The 15,284-nt window shown below is 38.0% G+C and overlaps 1 protein-coding gene across 1 annotated transcript in view; it reads right to left on the bottom strand.

Moving 5' to 3' along the window:
- Positions 1–15,284, bottom strand: part of LAMA2 (laminin subunit alpha 2) — a 659,970-nt gene that overhangs the window by 231,295 nt on the left and 413,391 nt on the right. The window contains exons 20-22 of the mRNA XM_061130198.1: positions 12,598–12,704; positions 6,648–6,828; positions 795–931 (exon numbers count right to left, since the gene is read on the bottom strand). Of these exons, the coding sequence (XP_060986181.1) occupies positions 795–931; positions 6,648–6,828; positions 12,598–12,704 (425 nt within the window). The remainder of the gene's footprint in view (positions 1–794; positions 932–6,647; positions 6,829–12,597; positions 12,705–15,284) is intronic.

The raw sequence follows: 15,284 nt of genomic DNA, 5'->3' as shown, positions 1-15,284 counted from the left end.
CCTGGTAGCTCAGTGGTAAAGAATCCGCCTGCAATGCAGGAGTCACAGGCTACAGAGGTTCAATCCCTGGGTTGGGAAGATATCCCGGAGGAGGGCATGGCAACCCACTCCAATGTTCTTGCCTGGAGAATCCCATGGACAGAGGGGCCTTGCAGGCTACAGTTCATGGGGTCACAAAGAGTAGGACACGACTGAAACGACTTAGCACACACACACAAGCTTCTATCAACGCTCACCAACACTTTTGCAACAGCCTTATAAGCAAGCTTCTACCCTGAAGCTGTATAGATTTCTCTAAATCTGAGTCTGGTCATATCACTTACTATGGTTCACTCATGGAAAAAAATGGGGAATTTTGTGAGGAAAGGTTGTTTAAATGGCTTCAGAATCCTCTCAACTAGCTCCTGAAAACTGATATCCTGGTAAAATTTGGGGGGAATTCTTGTGGATTTTTAAAAAATTCATTCTTAATTTCCTTGTACTTTGGAGATACATTAACATTTCATTGTGTATAGGTATGAAGTTAGAGATGTTTCTAGTTTTGTTTTAGAATTTTTGGTTCTTTATCCTCCTTTTTGGAAAGTATCCTGGATAAAGCTGTATAAATGTGTACTTACTTTAATCATCTTTCCTACAAGTAAAATGTAAGATAGTGATCAATTCCTGCAACCATGGTATAGCAATAGATCTGTATCATTTTGTAATGTTGACTCTTGAAATGCCCAACTACAGAGTTCTACCAAAATAGAAATCCTTAAATGACATTATGAGATGAAATAAAGCAATTCACTCACCTTACACCCAGTGGTGATGCTGTGGTCCCAGCTATGAGGTGCACATTTAGAACATTTCTCTCCAATGGTATTGGGTGGGCAAATGCACCGACCAGTCTTTGGGTCACAGTTATTACCCAGATGGGAACAGTCACAAGCTTCACACGTGAAAGGATTAAAAAAGAAAAAAAAAGATATAAAATGTTGAGTTTTACATTTGTGGGTTTCTCTGTGATTTATGCTGTTTTATTTTCCATGCTATAGTTAAAGATCCTCGAAAGTGACAACTCACCTCGTTCATTTTTCATATCATAGTACAGTATAATTCCCCAGGAGGCGGGCACGGCAACCCACTCCAGTACTTTGGCCTGGAGAATCCCATGGACAGAGGAGCCTGGGCCATGGTCTACAGGGTCGCAAGGAGTCAGGCATGACTGAACGACTAAGCACACATGCACACGAGCACCGTATACATCAGAGTGGCCGTTCAGTAAATATATACTGAGTTTCATTAATAGTCTAAAAATGTCAAACATTTTTAGCTTTTTGATTAAGGATAAAAAGAACTGATGTATCAGATTTCCTGTTAACTGTATTCCCTTATATCTAAATACTATCAAGGTTAAATTTTTTAATATTTAAGTTCATAACTAAACATAACTATGGGCTTCCCTCATAGGTCAGTTGGTAAAGAATCTGCCTGCAATGCAGGAGATCAGAGTTCAATTCCTGAGTCAGGAAGATTCCCTGGAGAAGGAAATGGCGACCCACTCCAGTATTTTGGCCTGGAGAATTCCATGGACAGAGGAGTCCATGGAGTCACAAGAGTCGCATACAACTTAGTGATTAAACCAGCACCAAGTTCATAACTAATTTTTCCATGATCTATAGATTAATATTTCCTTCCTGTGAAGAGGGCAAACATCCTTGTCCATTACACATTCTCAAAGAATGCAAAACTAAGATCTGAAGAAAAACAAAAAGATTTGAGAAGATCTTCAAAGCCATCCAAGACAAGGAAGGCATGCCATTTATTAGCTATAGTTGACTCAGTTGCTGAGTAATTTTTACTGCACCACTTCAAATCAGAGAAGCGAAAGAAAGAAAAATGCCATCAAATGCTCAGATTCAAATAGAAGACTAATGTTATAAGAAATCTTTTAGTTAGTTACATGATGATTAAATCCTTTTAAAATACATTTAGGATATTTAAGTTCACTTCTCAAGGGATCACACTTATCATTGCTCACAGGATTTACCCTAGCTGTGAAAAATGTTTAGCACAAAACTTGACATAAATGTTAACCATTGTTTTTATTATTATTGTTGTTGTTACTGATTTTGAGCCAATGGATTTACTTTATATGTACCACTTACTAAGAAAAAATTTTTCACAATATGCTTAAATTTATGTGCTAAACAATTGGGACAGTTTGAATCATTACTTGCAAATAGAAATTAACCATTCAGTTAGGGAGTTTGAGATGGACATGTATATACACTGGTATATTTAAAACGATACTTTATGGCCATTCAGTTCAGTTCAGTTGCTCAGTCATGTTTGACTCTTTGTGACCCCATGGACTGCAGCAAGCCAAGCTTTCTTGCCCATCACCAACTCCCAAAGCTTACTCAGACTCATGTCCATCGAGTCAGGGATGCCATCCAACCATATCATTCTCTGTTGTCCCCTTCTCCTCCAGCCCTCAATCTTCCCCAGCATCAGGGTCTTTTCCAGTGAATCAGTTCTTTCCATCAGGTGGCCAAACTACTGGAGTTTCAGCTTCAGCATCAGTCCTTCCAATGAATACTCAGGACTGATTTCCTTTAGGATGGAGTGGTTGGATCTCCTTACAGTCCAAGGGACTCTCAAGAGTTTTCTTCAACACCACAGTTCAAAAGCATCAGTTCTCTGGCACTCTGCATTCTTTATTTATAGTCCGACTCTCACATCCATACATGACTACTGAAAAATCCATAGCTTTGACTAGATTGACCTTGTTGGCAATGTAATGTCTCTGCTTTTCAATACCCTCTCTAGGTTGGACATAGCTTATCTTCTAAAGAGCAAGCATCTTAAATTTCATGGCTGCAGTCACCATTTGCAGGACTTTGGAGCTCCCAAAATAAAGTCTGTCTCTTTCCATTCTCTCCCCATCTATTTGCCATGAAGTGATGAGACCGGATGCTAGGATCTTAGTTTTCCGAATGTTGAGTTTTAAGCCAACCTTTTCACTCTCCTTTTTCATTTTCATCAAGAGGCTCTTTAGTTCTTTTTCGCTTTCTGCCATAAGTGTGGTGTCATCTGCATATCTGAGGTTATTGATATTTCTCCTGGCAAGCTTGATTCCAGCTTGTGCTTCATCCAGTCCAGCATTTCACATGATATACACTGTATAAAAGTTAAATAAGCAGGGTGACAATATACAGCTTTGACATACTCCTTGTCCAATTTGGAACCAGTCTGTTGTTTCATGTCCAGTTCTAACTGTTGCTCCCTGACCTGCATATAGACTTCTTAGGAAGCAGATCAGATGGTCTGGTATTCCCATCTCTTTAAGAATTTTCCACAATTTGTTGTGATCAACACAGTCAAAGGCTTTTATGTAGTCATAAAGCAGAGGTAGATGTTTTTATGAAACTCTCTTGCTTTTTTGATGATCCAATGGAAGTTGGCAATTTGATCTCTGGTTCCTCTGCCTTTTCTAAATCCAGCTTGAACATCTGGAAGTTCACGGTTCACACACTATTGAAGCCTTACTTGGACAATTTTAGGCATTAGTTTGCTAGCGTGTGAGATGAGTGCAATTGTGTGATAGTTTGAGCATTCCTTGGCATTGCCTTTCCTTGGGGTTGGAATGAAAACTGACCTTTTCCAGTCCTATGGCCACTGCTGAGTTTTCCAAATTTGCTGACATACTGAGTGCAGCATTTTCACAGCATCATCTTTTAGGATGTGAAATAGCTCCACTGGAATTCCATCACCTCCACTAGTTTTGTTCGTAGTGATGCTTCATAAGGCCCACTTGACTACACATTCCAGGATGTCTGGCTCTAGGTGAGTGATCACACCATTATGGTTATCTCAGTCATGAAGATCTTTTTTGTACTGTTTTTCTGTATATTCTTGCCACCTCTTCTTAATATCTTCTGTTTCTGTTAGGTCCATACCATTTCTATCCTTTATTGTGCCCATCTTTGCATGAAATGTCCCTTGGTATCTCTAATTTTCTTGAAGAGATCTCTAGTCTTTCCCATTCTATTATTTTCCTCTATTTCTTTGCTTTGCTCCCTGAGGAAGACTTTCTTATCTATTCTTGCTATTCTTTGGAACTTTGCATTCAAATGGGTATATCTTTCCTTTTCTCCTATGCCTTTAGCTTCTCTTCTTTTCTCAGCTATTTGTAAGGCCTCCTCAGATAAGCATTTTGCCTTTTTGCATTTATTTTTCTTGGGGATGGTCTTGATCACTGCCTCATGTACAATGTCACGAACCTCCATCCATAGTTCTTCAGCCACTCTATCACATCTAATTCCTTGAATCTATTTGTCACTTCTTTCGTGTAATTGTAAGGGATTTGATTTTAGTCATACCTGAATGGTCTAGTGGTTTTCCCTACTTCCTTCAGTTTAAGTCTGAATTTGGCAATAAGGTGTTCATGATCTGAGCCACAGTCAGCTCCCCATCTTGTTTTTACTAACCATATAGAGCTTCCCCATTTTCAGCTGCAAAGTATATGATCTATCTGATTTCAGTATTGACCATCAGGTAAAGTCCATGTGTAGAGTCTTCTCTTGTGTTGTTGGAAGAAGGTGTTTGCTATGACCAATGAGTTCTCTTGGCAAAACTCTGTTAACCTTTGACCTGCTTCATTTTGTATTCCAAGGCCAAATTTGCCTGTTACTCCAGGTATCTCTTGACTTCATACTTTTGCATTCCAGTCCCCTATAATGAAAAGGACATCTGTTTTGGGTGTTAGTTCTAGGAGGTCTTGTAGGTCTTCATAGAACTGTTCAGCTTCAGCTTCTTCAGCACTACTGGTTGGGGCATAGACTTGGATTACTGTGATACTGAATGGTTTGCCTTGGAAATGGACAGAGATCATTCTGTCATGTTTGAGATTGCACCCATGTGCTGCATTTCAGACCCTTTTGTTAACTCTGAGGGCTACTCCATTTCTTCTAAGGGATTCTTGCCCACAGTAGTAGATGGCCATTAACTCAGTTAATTCTTATAAAACCCAAGTGAGGCAGATGCTATTATTTTCCTAATTTAATAGATGAAGTTTGCAGGGTACAGTGAGGTGAGGTCACTCAGTCAAGGTCATATAACTAATTGTTGGTGGTGTGCAGTGGTAAGTTGCCTCAGTCATATCTGACTCTTTGAGACCCTATGGACCATAGCCCATCAGACTCTTCTGTCCATGGGATTCTCCTTGCAAGAATACTGGAGTGGGTTGCCGTGGCCTCCTCCAGTCTTCCTGACCCAGGGATGGAACCCACATCTCTAAAGTAGGAGAGCCACTAAACAAATCCAGGCTCTTTGGTGAGAGTCATGTTTTCAAACATAATGCTACCCTGCCTGTTTTATGCTTTTTAAAAAAATTTTTTCTATTCTGCTTCTCTGGCTTAGAAAGCAACCAAGTTTGCATTTCTAAAATGTTATCACCATTTCATCATTTTAAAATAATGTTTTTGATATTTATAATTTCTGGCAGTGGATATATTTTAATTTGTAGCACTTTTTCTTCAATTAAGTAAAAATGCTAGTGAGAGTTGTATTTATAAAGAATAGAGTATATTTTAAAATGCAGCCTTATACACTTTTTAGTAAATACAGATATTTTCTTAGAGATTATACATAGATTCTGAGAAGATCTACAATAATAATATTCAGAGTAACTTATAACGGCTTAATTTATGATAAAAACTGTTCATCAGAAGTGGTTGAGAATATCTTAAAGCTATTGGTTTTTAATATTCTTCCCACCCCTAACACAATTTGCTTCAGTAGTCAATAATCATGTCTTAAAATCTTGCCATGTATTTACCGTGTTCTGAAAGTATACGAGTATCATCAATGTTGTACTACTGAGTTTAGTAAACAAGACTAATACTCAACCAAGTGACTGTTGGAACAGAGGTCGATTCCAGCTTAATAGCATAAAATCAAGGCAAATGCTCAAACTTTACTTTCATCTGTAGTGTCAATTCCTATTTTCTTAATTCAGGATCTGTAGGAAGGCTGTGGCTGAACATATGAGGACCCTGCTTGAGGCAGCCACAGTTAGCAACTCCAGCTTTCATTTTCTCTGGAGCTAACAAACATCTACAGCCAATCTATTTCTCTCTCAGAACATCACAGTTTTCAAGGCACCTGAAAGTGGATGAAAATATATATATATATTTTTTAACAATACCAGAAAAAGATACTAACTTCTCTGATCATTGTACCAATTTTGCAACAGGAAAAGGGAAAGTTGAACTGTATTAGCTTGGGAGTAAAGTTTAAACTAAGATAACACTGGCACCAGAAAAATTGAGCATCTGACTTTCAAGCTGCAGTAGCCTTTGAGTGACTGGCTGAACAGAGGTCACAGTTAGGGAGGGAGACAGCAGAACTGGGATCTACTGGTGGATTTTTATTGCAGGCACAGCTATTTATAGGGCAGTGTTTCAAATTACAATGTATTTCCTTTAACTTATTAAAAACATATGTAAAGCATTAGGTTAGCATTTTTTTATATTATATGTTTGCCTGCTGTCAAGGTGTATTTCCTTTAATCTCCGGGAATCCCGTAGAACAAACTGCTACAGACACCTAAATACCAAAACCAGGTAATGAATGCATTGAGCTTAGTCTCATTTACAGACCTGTGCATCCGCCTTCTTGGAAGTTGAAATAGCCGTGGGCACAGCGATCACATTTCTTTCCTGTTACTCCCGGCTGGCACCAACATTGACCACTCTCTTCACAGTCAAATGATTTGGACCCAAAGGAATTGCAGTTGCAGGGGACGCACCCTCTTGTCGATTGGAGGCCAAAGGTCTCAGGCTGGCATAGAAGTGGAATGAGAAAAATTCAATTTAAATCAATTAATTCACAATGACACTAGATGCACTGTAAGATCAGGTGGGAAAAGAGGAGCCTGTTGGCTATAAAGGTTCTCCAGTGATGTTATGAGAACTGGACTGTCATTTAACCTGGTGGACTTTTTCTACGATGCCCAAGAGAAAAGTGCAATTACTCTGAAATTTCATTGAGATTATTGGTGGAACTAGGGTGCTCTCATTCAGCCTGTGATATTTTCACCAGCCTTTCCCTATGTGTCTTAAGATTCTAATGGCAATGTGGAAATAAGTGAGGATGGCAATTCTATTTAAAGAAAATTTTGGTTTCATTTCTAATAATTGGAATTGGTTATTTTCAGATATTTTTAAGTCCTTTTACTTGATAAAAAAGCTTTCAATATTATTGGACAGCAGCCTAAAGTTAAAATAAATCTTTTTCCTCTTATATTGGGTCTAATTTTTGTCATATATCCATGAATACTTCTAATCATCATTACATTATAAATGTAACTCTTAGGTTATGCCTATACTGACAAAAAAATTGGTGTAACTAACATCTAGTTGCTTGGGTTTCATCCTAACAATCAAAGTTGATTTGTGAGAACACATATCAAAGCTCCAAATTAGGTAGATGAAGGGAAACTTTCATCTCTGATGAGTTATTCATATGCATATCTCTTATCTATTTGTAACAAATGACCTTCCATGGTCCAGCATTACTAGCTTTGGCTGACTTTCTGGAAATGCATGTTATCAGACCTAGAATGACTAGAAAATGCTGATGGATTAAAAATCATTCCTACCAGAAAAGTGAAAAAGCACATATCTTACTTAAAGTATGTCAGGGCTGTCTTTTAAGTAGAAGTTTGTCACATTATTATGATATTTTAATCTGGAAAATTAGTCTCAGTAATTACTTCTTTGTAAAACTAATTCTTATTTTGGAAAATTAGACTTAATAATTACTTTTTGGTAAAAATAAATCTAGCTATTTAATGTGAACCACCCAAAGAGACATGATTAAGCCTCATTATGTATTTTTGCCATTATTGTTAACAATATTAAAAATAAGTCCTATAAAACAAAATCATAGTGAAAGTTAGTCTCTTAAAATGACTGTTGCTAAGAATAGTTTTCTTTTTAAATCTAAAATGGGTTGATCATGGTTGATAATCATTTTAATCTTTACATTTGTTCTTGTCTTTATTTTTAGTTCTTTATTTGTTTTCATAAAATAAATAGCTTTTTATTTTATTTTAGTTCTTGACTTTATTTTTAGTTCTAATTCAGATTCACTGTATAATTAAAGAAATTGTGTGACACTTGTAACAAATGACCTAATACTTGATTCTGAAATTAATTATAAGAAAGAAAACATAATATTTTTATTCATAAAAAGCAATTTAGTGTACAATTCTAAATACAGGCCTAGAGAAATAGTCAGAAACTGAGAAAATGCATGCATGCTTATTACAGTATTATTTATTATAATAATGAGCAACTGTAGAGGTACTTAAATGTTCAATGTTAGAGAAAAAGCTGAATAAATTAAATTATGAGGCATTCATGTTATGAAATATATAAAATCATTTAAAATCCTGTTTTGAAGCAGTTTTAATGATATGAATATGGGTAGAATATAGCATTAAGTAAAATTTCAAAAAGCAGAATCCAAAACTACATATACACTATGATTTTAATTACATACCCACAAAGGCACACATACCACTCAGACACAAACAAATAGAAAGTTATATACATAGAAAAAAAGACTAGAGCATTACATAGTAAAACTTTTTAAAAAATGTAATATTTTGCATTTGTTTTTATTTCCTAAATTTTCTTGACTTAGAATGTACATTGCAGAGACAGTACTTTACCTTCATCTTTACCTCCTAAGTTTGCTTTACTTAGCATATCTATCTATATCTATACAAATATCTTTAGTGGATAGACCAATAAAATAGTAAACTTTCAAATTATTACTTACTTAAAAAATTCCAAAGTTGATTGTGTAAAGAAATATATGAGAAGTAATGTCTTCATCATACTTTTCTAATATTTACCTAGTATAGTTTTAAAACCTGAAAGTCAAAGTGGCTCAGTCATTTCAGACTCTTTGTGGCCCCATGGACTATACAGCCCAAGGAATTCTCCAGGCCAACATACTGGAGTGGGTAGCCTTTCCCTTCTCCAGGGGATCTTCCCAACCCAGGGATCAAACCCAGGTCTCCTGCATTGCAGGCGGATTCTTTACCAGCTGAGCCACAAGGAAAGCCCAAGAAAACTGGGGTGGGTAGCCTATCCATTCTCCGGGGGATCTTCCTGACCCAGGAATCGAACTGGGGTCTCCTGCATTGTGGGCAGATTCTTTACCAGCTGAGTTACAGGTATACCAAACAAATATTACCAAATTTCAGTAATAAAATTTTAATAAATTGTTCAAAAATCTATTTCACAGTCCAGGGAAAATGCTGTAGTAAACAAATTTTAAAGAACATTCTTAGTAATTGAGATTAATGAGGGAAAACATACAGAGAAGCGAGTGCCTGCCTAGTCTCAGTGGTAAGTTTGATGAGCTCATATAATTTATTCTCATTTGGGATAATAATAAAAACTAGCACTTACATATTGTTCTTGCCATGTGCCAAGCAACACTTCTAAAGCCCTTTACAAATATGAACTCATTTAAATTCTCAAGACAATCCTGAAAGATAGCTATTATGATCTACTTCTTAGAGTGGTGAAACTGAGGCACAGAAGGGTCAAGTAAAAGCAGCTAGCCAGTTGTGGAGTCAGGATTCCAAATCAGCCAGGCTGGCTTCAGAGTCTGTGTTCTTAGCTGTCACATACACTGTCTCAGAGGAAAAGTGGTCTCAGGACAAAACACCACTCCATACATCAGTGCTGTAGGATATGTAGGAAGAGGGCACGGATAAGGGCTCATAATTCTGCTAAATTTATGTTCTGGAGACATTTTTGCATGCTCACGCTCAGTCATGTCTGACTCTTTGCAGCCCCATGGACTGCAGCCCACTAGGGTGCTCTGTCCATGGAACTTTTCAGGCAAAAATATTGGAGTCAGTTGCGAGCTCCTCCTCCAGGGAGTCTTCCTGACTCAGGGGCTGAACCCACATCTCCTGAGTCTCCTGTATTGGCAGGAGGATTCTTTACTACTTGAGCCACATGGGAAAGCCCATTTTGGAGACATAGTGATCAGTTATTGTCCCTTTCTTTTACTCTAAATGTATGCATTTATTTCTTGAAAAAACATAATCTCTTTTAAAGATTTCTCCGCTTAATAACAATAGTAATAATAACAGTAACACTAACTATCATTACTAAAAACTCTTCCAATGTGTGTTTTATACACTCCTATCACAACAACCTGGAGACAGCCATAGACGTGCCTGGACAGACCTTCCTGCAAGAGAGCCTGCAGTGGGAATGTCACTCATTGACAAGCCTCAGCTTCCATTCTCTTGAATCTAGTGAAGGAGCTCATACCAAGTCATGCTCCTCCTAGTCAGTTACTGGTACACTGAAGTACTAGAATCTTCCTGCCCCAGCCAAGATTCCTCCAATGGGTAAATTTTGCTTGGGCACTTCCAACTGGCCTGGCCAAGAATCTGAGATTTGGGCAGAATGCATTCAGTGAATCTTTTCTATCCATATTTTTTTCCCCTCTCTCCTTCCACATGGGCAGACCCACATTTCAGCAGAAGTCTCCCTGCACATGATGCTCCATCCCCATCACCCTTCACTGGAGCCTCCTCCAGTAAATCTCTTGACATTTGCTCCTTGAAGGATCTGAGCCAACATACAAACTCTATGATGTAGGTCCTACTACAGATGAAGAAGCTGAATTACACAAAGATCTAAGAAATAGTTTTACGGTGGACCAGAAGTGTTGGAGTTGGGATTTGACCTCAGACAGTCTGATATCAAAACTAGTTATTTTATTTTATTTTTTTAAAACTAGTTATTTTAAAATGTCAATAAAGAGGCAAGAAATAAAACTATAAATTTGTTCTTCTGCCTTCCTCCCTCATCTTCCCCCCTTTCCCATCCCCCTTCCTCCTTCTTTTACCTCTTCTTTTCCTACTCCTTCTCCATCTCCTCCTATTCCCTACCCTCAGTTCTCACATAAGCTCTGATTCTCCACTGACAGATCCTGTCTCCTGGTACTCAGCATCTTGGCCTCGGCCCTATTCCTCTCTTCCTCTCTCTCCCTTCCCAAGTTCCTTCCTTCCACCATTTGTTTTGTCTTGCCCCATGAGAAGGGGGATCAAACTTTTATAGTAGAAGATACGCTGCCTTCTTTTGTGCATGTTGTAGATTTCCAGTGTGTGAAAATGTGTGTCTTGTGTTTGCCATATACATGGACAAAATTCTAATGTGGTAATGTAACAGTCACTAATGATGATGAAAGGTCAGTCAAAGGTCAGATCAGTGGGCTGGACTTTCTCAGGCAAGTCACTTTCTGTGTTTTCTACGTATCAATGATCACTTGAAACTTTTATGAACCTATGAACTTGAACGGGATTTAAAAAACGTTATCAGTAGCTATTTTTTAAAGGCAAGACTTCAATCAGGAATTGCCAAGTTTTCGCATCTGCAGTTCACACACTTAGCAACCACTATTTGGTAAAACAGCACCAGGACAGGTCAGCAGTAGCACATGGAACACAGCATGCCGAGGCAAGAGCCATGCAGCACCTCTCGAATTACCGGAGCCGCAGGCCGGTAGGCTCCCCGAGGGCATCCGCTGGAGCTGCTGGCGCCCCACCTCTGGGGAGACCCCAGCACCCACTGCGCTCTCTGTGGGTGTTCCTCCTGTCGCTGCACCTGCCTGCTGAGGTTGCAGCGTTTCCCTACGAAGCCTGATTTACAGACACATCTTCCTGTGATATCGCACCGCGGGGTCACAGAGCCCATGGGACTGCATCCACAGGACACACAGAATCGCTTCTTTGGGTCCCACCACATACTGGGCTTTAAAAGCCAACGGAAAATAAAAACACAGAAGAGAGCATACACGTTATTCAAGAGATAGAAGCAAATAATATTTTTAAACCTCCTACAGAATGGCCAATCTGGCATCTGAGAAGTGCTTGGTTCTCCTTAACAGTGTCTATCATGAGAAATTACCTATTTATGTGAAAGAAATAGTGCAAATCCATGTACTCTCATGGAGGAATCTCAAGGTGCTCGGCATACTGAAGGCAGGGTAATGTACCCAGGAAAAGAAAGCAACATGTTTTGATTTTTGTTTCATTTTAGCAAAATGGTATCCAAAAAATCCTTTGATTTGCTTCTATATGGAAAAATTTTGTTGAGTAGAATGCTCACTGGAACTTTAAATGATGGAACTAGAACAAAGTGCTTGATAAAAGCAAAAGGTATGACATTTTTTTCTCCTGCCAAAAACATAAAGGCAAAGGAAAAAGTATGTGAGTCACCATAGACAGGGATTAAGCTTGTATGTGTTTTCAGAAACGTCTAAATTAGAGTAAATACTACATAAGTTCACTACCAAGGAAATGTGTCAATAGGTTGAGGGTCAAATGCTATTGTATGGCAAATGTTGTTCTATTTTTTTTTTTTTAATTTCAGTGATCACAGTAATTTTACATGTAGAGTGAGATATTCCTGAACTTGTCTTTTAATATACTCAGGCATAGGTCATTTCTGAAAGCCAATGAAAAGTCTGATGGAAGAAGTAATTCACTGGTCAGCTCCGACTTCTTACCTTACATTCATCACACCGCCGCCCCTGCACGTTAGGTTTGCATTCACACTGTCCCGTCTGAGGATGGCAGATCTCAGAGAAGGAGCCGTTGGCATTACAGTGACAAGCTGCAAAGAGAGGAGAGATCTGTGCTTGGGAAATGTATTCTAATAGTCTTCATAGGCTTATTAAATAATGGTCACAAAGTTTTAGAATAGAATGCTTTCTGATTGCTAAGTGTTCGGTTAGGCATTATATCATCTGATCTTTACAACAACCCTATAAGCTCTAGAGATGAATTATGAAAACAACAGCACAGTTCCTGGCACACCATATGTTGTATAAATATTATTGTCACCTTTATTTTTCCAGTTGTAAGAATTAAGACACTGAAATTAAAAGTCGGACAAGACCACATGATTAGTAGGTGATCTAGCAGATTTCAGGTAAAAATGTTCTTTCCATCACTCCTTCAGCTGTTTTGCCTCCTCATAGATGCATTTGGGTAACACAGAAAATACTGTAATCTCCATATAAGTAACACTGATTCTAGAGCATACTGATTCTAGAGCTGAAATAATTTTGAGAAATTATCAAAATTAATAGCACCCATGGAATAATATTAATGCTACCATTAATGAAGCAACATTATTATTTCCAAATGATTATTTACTATATGCCAGTCTTTGTGTTAATTTAAAAAAATGAGTTTAAGATGAAATATAAAATAAATATATAAATCTGAAAAACATTCAAGATTAGAAAAGTATATAAGGCAGAAGAACTAAGTAGACATGTTTCCAAAGAGGACATCAAAGTGACAGACAGGCCATGAAAAGATGCTCAACATCACTAATCACTAGGGAATTGTAAATCAAAACCACAGTGAGCTACCTTACATCTGCTAAAATGGCTGCTATCAGGAAGACAAGAGACAGTGAGTGTTGGTGAGAATGTGGTGAAAAAGGGAGCCCTTATACACCACTGGGGGGAACGTAAATGGGTCCAACCACTATGGAAGACAATACAGATGTTCTTCAAAAAATTCAAAATAGAACTCCTATACACATTCCAGTGATCTCATTTCAGGATGTATACATAAAGGAAATGTAAACGGCATCTTGAACAGACAGATGCACGTTCATGTTTATTGCAGCATTATTCACAATAGCCAAGAAATGGAAACAACCTAAATGCTCATCAATAGGTAAGTGGATAAAAAGATGTGGTGTATACACAATGGAGGGATTCCCAGGTGGCTCAGTGGTAAAGAATCCACCAGCCAATTCAGGAGACGTAGGTACAATCCCTGAGTCGGGAAGATACCCTGGAGAAGGAAAAGGCAATCCACTTTAGCAGTCTAGCCTGGAAGAAATCTCATGGACAGAGAAGCCTGGCGGGCTATAGTTCAAAGAATCACAAGAGTCAGATGTGACCGAATGACAAAGCATGTGCATGCACACCCATGTGTACATGTACACACACACACATACACACACACAGAGGAATATTATTCAGCCATGAAAAAGGAGGCTATCCTGCTATTTGGATAAGCCTTGAGCATATTAATCTAAGTGAGATAAGTCAGAAAGAGAAAGATAAGTATTATATGATATCACTTATATGTGGAACCTAAATAAGTCAAACTCATAAAAAACAGCATGAAATGATGGTTACCATTGGATGGGGGGTGGGTAGAGGGGTAAAATTGATGTTAGGGCTACAAACTTGCAACAAGTAATAAATAACATATAGTGATCTAATGCACAGCTATAATGAACATAGACAAAAATATTGTACTATAATTATGTAACAGGGTAAATATTGCTACAATGGCAACCACATTACAATGTATAAATTTATCAAAAAGGTTGTACACCTTAAATTTATGAAAACACATTGAATAAAATGTATAGAAGACCAAGTTTTTTCAAAAGTATTAGCAGTACAGCATTACAATTTTTAAAAATCATATTTGTTTTATAACTTATATACTATCTCCAACAATAGAAAATGTATTTGATTTCACTAATCTTTTATCATTTTCTGTTATGGAGTTGTCTGACGTTATTCTGAAACATATAATAAATCAGTCTAAAAATTAAGAGGCTTTTTCACAAATAGAATAGCAATTAATGGTTCACTCTGTACTCTGCAAGTGTATTTTTATCAGTACATATAATTGCACTGATCCCAGAATAAAAATGTGAGTGGGAGATGACACAGGCATATAGATTATTCATAGATAGTTTTGGTAAATTTTGTACAATATTTCTTATCTCTGAATACGTCAATTTGAGTATAATTTATAAATACATTATAAATAGCTACTCTATCAGCCTATGCTATTTTTCTATTCCTCTGACTGGAGGTGCTACTTAGTTTTACTGCTTTCTTAAAAATTGCTTGATTATTCTTCCAGTAGCTTGGCCTTCAGTGTCTGCGAACCTGATTCTAGCTGGGTGGCCATTAAAAAACTGTCTCCAGCCAGTTATCTTCCTCAGGCAGTAGCCTCAGATAGTCTATGGCTTCCCTGGTGGCTCAGATGGTACAGAATTGGCCTGAAATGCAGGAGACCTTGGCTCAATCCCTGGGCTTGGAAGATCCCCTGGAGGAGGCCATGGCAACCCACTCCAGTGTTCTTGCCTGGAGAATCCCCATGGGCAGAGGAGCCAGGCGGGCTACAGTCCACGGGGTCACAAAGAGTC

Source organism: Dama dama, chromosome 26 (assembly GCF_033118175.1).
Source record: "Dama dama isolate Ldn47 chromosome 26, ASM3311817v1, whole genome shotgun sequence".
Taxonomy (NCBI): Eukaryota; Metazoa; Chordata; class Mammalia; order Artiodactyla; family Cervidae; genus Dama; species Dama dama.
Note: the sequence above shows the minus strand (reverse complement) of the source record. Positions and strands in the feature narration are given on the sequence as shown.